Here is a 5,703-nt window from a genome sequence, read left to right on the forward strand (position 1 = left end):
CAGAACTGGGGTGGAGATGCCTCTCTGGAGAAGACAATGGCCACAGGGAGCACCCTGAGGTGACGGCACCTCCTGGTGACACCACAACAAGGAGGAAGGTCAATTTGGGATCCCATCAACAGCTTGTGACTGGCCCAGGAGGTGCTTTGTAGAAGCTACCCTGCAATCCCCTGGGTGGTCCTCACCTCCAGGGAGGGTGGGTGAAGCAGAGGAGCTTGCAGTGAGACCCTCCCCAGCAGGAGGAGGATCTGGGGGGGTGGGTAGGTGCCCCCCTCTCCCAGCAGCCAGTGGTCCAGGAGGTGCTGCGATGCCTCTGCCACCTCCTCAGCCTCCAACCCTGATGCTGACACAGGGTTTGGTCTCTACTAGGGCCAGATAAGACTTTCCAAGCTCTGCTCAAAGAGGGAACCACGTCTCTGAACCTGTGCCACGAGAGGCGGGCACCCCTGGGGGGGGCACCAGCCTGGGGAGGGGAGCACAGGAGAGGGTGGTGGGGGATGGAGGTGGAGGGGCTGTTCTAGCTGTGGCACGAGCTGTCCTTTTTTTGTACACAACGGTTGTAAATAAACTGCCTTGGCATTTCTTTGGTTTTCTCATGATCCTGGCAGCCTCCTGGGTGTGGTTTATTTTTAGAGGGGGGACATCCCAGTGCTGCTTACACTGGGAAGGGGAAAGGGACTGGGGGGGGAAATTGGGGTGGGAGGGACAATGTGCAACAGGGGATGGGTTTGTTTTACCCTTGTGCCCTGAAGAGTCATAGAAATCTGGGGTGGTTTGGGTGGAAAGGGGCCATCAAAGGTCTAGTCCACCCCCCTGCAGGGAGCAGGGACATCTGCAGCTAGAGCAGGGTGCTCAGAGCTCCATCCAACCTCCCCTGGGATGGTGCCAGGGATGGGGCAGCAACCACCTCTCTGGGCAACCAGGGGCTCAACACCCTCAGCACCAACAATTTCTTCCTTCTCTCCAGTCTCAATCTCCCTCTTGGAGTTTCCAACCATCCCCCCTTGTCCTGTCCCAACAGCCCCTGCTCAAAGGTCCCCCCCAGCTTTCTGGCAGGCCCCTGGCAGTCCTCAGCAGGTCTCCCCAGAGCCTTCTCCTCTGCCTGGAGCCTTGAGCAGGGAGCTGGAGCCAAATTTCAGCCCTGTGCTGGGTGCTGAGGAGTGGGCCAGCCTGGTAAGGAAGCACAGAGAGAGCTGGAATCACGCTGAGGTCTACAGTGAGGCCAAATGACCCATCAGGCTACCCAAGGAGTGGACAACAGCAAAACATCAGGTCCTCAGGGCTACAGAAGAAGAGCCAGGGGATTCACTGGGAGGCTGGTGAGCCCAGGTTGCCCAGGGAAGCTGTGGATGCCCCATTGCCATGGCAGCACCTGCTGGTTGGCAAAAGTGGGGAACTGAGAAATCCTTGACTTGGGATAAGCACCAACTGAGGAGCTACTCAACACATCAGTGTGTTACCAACAACCTTCTCACACGAAACCCAAGCCACAGCACTGCACCAGCTACTAGGAAGAAAGTTGACTCTGTCCCAGACCAAAAGCAGGACACCCATCCCAAAAAGTGTTCAAGGCCAGGTTGGATGGGGCTGTGAGTGAAGAAAACAGGAACAAATAAAGCTAGGAGGGGAAAAAATCCTGGTCTAGTGGGAGGTGTCCATGCCCAGGGCAAGGGAGTTGGATCTAGATGATCTTTAAGGTCCTTTCTAACCCAGACCAGTGATGGAGACCAGGTCTTTGCCATGGTGGGGTCTTCTCCTGGAGCACCATCCCCCAGGAACAGCCAGGACATAGAAGGGACAAGCACAAAGCAAAGGTCTGACTTTCAAGAAACCTCCCAAGGAGACACTTTGTGCCACTTGCTTGACTCTCAGAACAGAGACCTGGACAGAAAAGCCAGATGCAACCCCAACCAACCAGAGATGGGCATGTCCCAGGACAAGAAAGCTCCTCTTCCACCTCTGATGGTGCCCATGGGAAGGGAGGGTCCAACAGCAGCCCAGACCTGCCCATTGCAGCTCCCCAACATCATCAGCTACCTCTTGGGAACACCAAGGCAAAGCTAGCAGGAGAAAACAACGTTGGTTTATTGTCTTGGGGATATTGGTTGGTAGGAGGCTTGGAAGGTAACTTCTCCACTTGATTCATCCATGAAAAAATGAGGTTCCAGGCAAAATATCATCCAGAGTAGTGTAAAAGCTACAGAATCCATTGGGAAGCCAGCAGAGCACCACAACCAGGAGACAAGTGGGTGGAACTGTGAGTTGTCTCCAACCTTTGAATCCTCTTTGACCTCATCTGCAGGAGAAAGGTCATTTGATGAAATATTCCTCACCAAACACAGGGCTGAGGCCACCTCTTGATTCTTCAAGGAGGCAAAGTCAGAAGGAGGGTTTCTAGCTGGAAAATGAAGACAGCAACGACAAAACCTCTTCATCTGGAGTAAGGCAGTGAAACAGGATTTCAATTCATGTCTGGTCTTCATTTCAGGGGGCACAGAAAACTCATCCAAAGTTCTTCACCAGAAAAAAAGGTTGGAAAGGGGAGAGTGGAATGGAAAAGGGAAAACTTGCATTCTTTATTCTGAAATCTTTTCTTCATTTTGGGGGGCACAGAAAACTCACCCAAAGTTAAAAGGTTGGAAAGGGGAGAGTGGAATGGAAAAGGGAAAACTTGCATTCTTTATTCTGAAATCTTTTCATTCAGGGTTTTGTTATCCCAGCAAGCTGATGTCCCCATCTGCAACCCATTCCCTGGTGGAGAAGGTGAGGGTCAATGCAGACCTTCCTCCTCACTGGCCCACGCTGGTTATCCTGGCTTTCCTGAGGGCCACCTGAGCACCTTGGAGCCACCCTGGGGTGAAGGACCTACAGACGTGGTGATGTGAATGGAGAAGCTCCACCAAGACCAGAAAGCTGCTCCTCCTAGGGTAGAAGAACAGGTCCACCACATCCCACGTGGAAAACTCATACAGGGTGGCTGGTCCTTTGTTTGGGTTGGTTGCCACTCAACATCTCCATTCCACAGAAGGTCCAGGCTCAGGGTGTGGCTGACTCCCACCACTCAGCCAACTGGGTTCAGCCTCAAGCTCTAGGGATGTCCAAGCCTGCCAAGATCTGCTGCTGGCCTGGTGAACTGTCAAACCATGTGCTTGTCTTTGCAAAGAACTTCTCAGCCATCATTCCCATGTCCTCAGGAGAGTTCTTACCACCCATAGGCTCATTGAAGGTCTTGATGTTTCTACTGTTGGTTCAGCTCTCTGAAGAGCAAACAAGCAGCAATAGGGATGGTGGTTTGGGCCAGCCAGGATCTCCAGCATCAGTATTTGCTCTCAGCAAGCTAATTCCAGCCCTTTGTTCCCAAGGTGAAGTGAAAGGAGTGTCCCAAGCTCCTTCATGGGGAGAGGTGGGGCCGGAAAGTGCGTGGTCGAATCATCATGACCACCTTCTTCAGGGAGTAGTAGTCTGTGTCCTTCCAGGAGTACCACACGATCCCATCTGGCCCCAGCATCTTCCGGTTCTTAATGGAGTATCGGCCACCCTGTGACACGGGGAAAGGATGGTCAGGGTGGAAAGAGGCTGAGGGAGGAGCCCTGGGGGTGAGGAGCTGGGCAGGAGCCCCCCCAGCCTGGGCTGCCCCCCCAGCAGCGTGGGCACAGGGCAGGGAGGGGATCCTGCCCCTCTGCCAGCTCTGGGAGACCCCCCGGCAGTTCTGGGGCAGCTCTGGAGTCCTCAGCACAGCAGAGCCAGGGACCTGCTGGAGCGGGGCCAGAGGAGCCCCAGCAATGCCCCGAGGGGGGAACCCCTCTGCTGGGAGCCCAGCAGGAGAGAGTTGGGCTGGGGCAGCCCCAGAGGAGAAGGCTCCAGCTGGGGAGACCTGCTGGGGGCTGCCAGGACTGCCAGGGGCCTGCCAGAAACCTGGGGGGGACTTTGGGGCAGGAGCTGTTGGGACAGGACAAGGGGGGATGGTTGGAAACTCCAAGAGGGAGATTGAGACTGGAGAGAAGGAAGAAATTGTTGCTGCTGAGGGTGTTGAGCCCCTGGCCCAGGCTGCCCAGAGAGGTGGTCGCTGCCCCATCCCTGGCACCATCCCAGGGGAGGTTGGATGGGGCTCTGAGCACCCTGCTCTAGCTGCAGATGTCCCTGTCCCTGCAATAGGGTTGGACTGGATGACCTTTGATGGTCCTGTCCCACCCAAACCACCCTATGATTCTACAAAACACCTGGAAGCATCACTGGGAGGGAAGCACCAGAAAACACATTGCTCTGAAACACTGGAGCAAAGAGTTTAATGACCATGTGGTGACAAGAGCACATGAAGCTCAACACCTTTCAAATGGTCCCAATGGAGCTTTCATCCATCCACCTCAAGCTACATTAGTCACTCCAACCACAGGTTCCTACCATGGAGTCCCAAACCCAGCTTGCAGAGGTGTCTCAACCCTGCCTCTGGCCCATGGCATTGAACAGGTTGGGCTGCCCTGGTGCCCAGCCTTTGTTTTGCTCCATCCTTGGAGAGCAGAAGCTGGTCAAGCCCAGAAGGTCTGCTATGATATGAGGACCAACAACCTCCTCCCACCCCTGGACCTTGTGTGGTAACACCTACACCTTCATCCCTCCACCTTCCCTTCCAGCGCACCCCGTTGAGGTTGGAGAGTCATAGAGTTGTTTTGGTTGGATCTTCAAGATTTCCAAGCCCAAGCATTAAAAAGAAACCCACCATTTGGAGACCACCATCGTGGTGACCTGGCGGTGTTGGGTTCAAGGTTGGGCTTGATGATCTTCAAGATTTCTCACGACCCAAACGACTCCACGAGAAAACACCCCCTCGTGTCCTCATCCCTCTTGCTCACCTTGTAGTAGACCCCGTTGAGGTTGGAAAAAAAGCACTGGTGGTACCACCAGCCCCCGTGGGAAATCTCAGCACAAATGTTGCCTGAGTCAGGTGTGCTGAAGCTCCTCTTGTTGTGGTACCAGGCAAAGGAGTCCTCCACTGTCCCACTGAACCCGTCCACGTGCAGGCGGTAGTAGTTCTCCTCATCCTCAATTCTACAAGCAAGAAAAGTGGGACTATTTAATGGGGAGGGGGGTGGTTGAGGCTCCTTTCCAACCTGGCTTCCTGCTGGGGACGCTTAAGCAAGCGTGGAGCTGCTCTGGCCAACCTCCCTGCTCTGATTCATCATCTCCAGAAGCCAATAGATGTTGTGGTTTTGCCTTCTGGGGGATGTTGGTGATGCTGTCGTGACTCAGGGTGCTCATCAGAGGGCTGACCAAGGCAGACCGTGACTCTGGAAACCACAACAAAGCACTGCAGCCATTCTGGAGGGACTCTCCTTCTAATTACACAGCAGCACCTCCTCTCCTGCTAACGAGCATCTCGCTCCAGCTAATTAGTCATTTCCCCTGGGGCTAGCAAAGGCTGGAGGTCATTGCCATGCACGTGAGATCGGATGAGAAAAGTCAGGGTGACCACCCACAGCACGTATATGCTGGCTGGAGGATACTGGACAGCACGTCAGGCAATAGTTTGTTGTAGTTTTGGGTTTGTTTTGGTTTTTTTTGTTTTTTTTCCACCAGTTTTGGGGTCTGCTTGAAGCTGTCAAGCTTCACGTGCTCATAAGGTGCCATGCTCCCTCAGACATCCTCTCGTGGTGGATTACTCCACAGTGACACACAAACATTTCCAGTAGAGACAGGGACAGAGTA

The 5,703-nt window shown here is 54.2% G+C and overlaps 1 protein-coding gene across 1 annotated transcript in view; it reads right to left on the reverse strand.

Moving 5' to 3' along the window:
- Positions 1-3,391: 3,391 nt before the first annotated feature.
- The window catches only part of LOC103782031 (angiopoietin-related protein 7-like), a gene marked incomplete at its 5' end in the record, with an annotated part of 5,702 nt that continues 3,390 nt past the window's right edge, over positions 3,392-5,703 (reverse strand). Inside the window, 2 exons of the mRNA XM_008949763.1 lie at positions 3,392-3,538; positions 4,851-5,046. Of these exons, the coding sequence (XP_008948011.1) occupies positions 3,392-3,538; positions 4,851-5,046 (343 nt within the window). The remainder of the gene's footprint in view (positions 3,539-4,850; positions 5,047-5,703) is intronic.

This window comes from Merops nubicus, unplaced genomic scaffold (assembly GCF_000691845.1).
Source record: "Merops nubicus isolate BGI_N331 unplaced genomic scaffold, ASM69184v1 scaffold1171, whole genome shotgun sequence".
Taxonomy (NCBI): domain Eukaryota; kingdom Metazoa; phylum Chordata; class Aves; order Coraciiformes; family Meropidae; genus Merops; species Merops nubicus.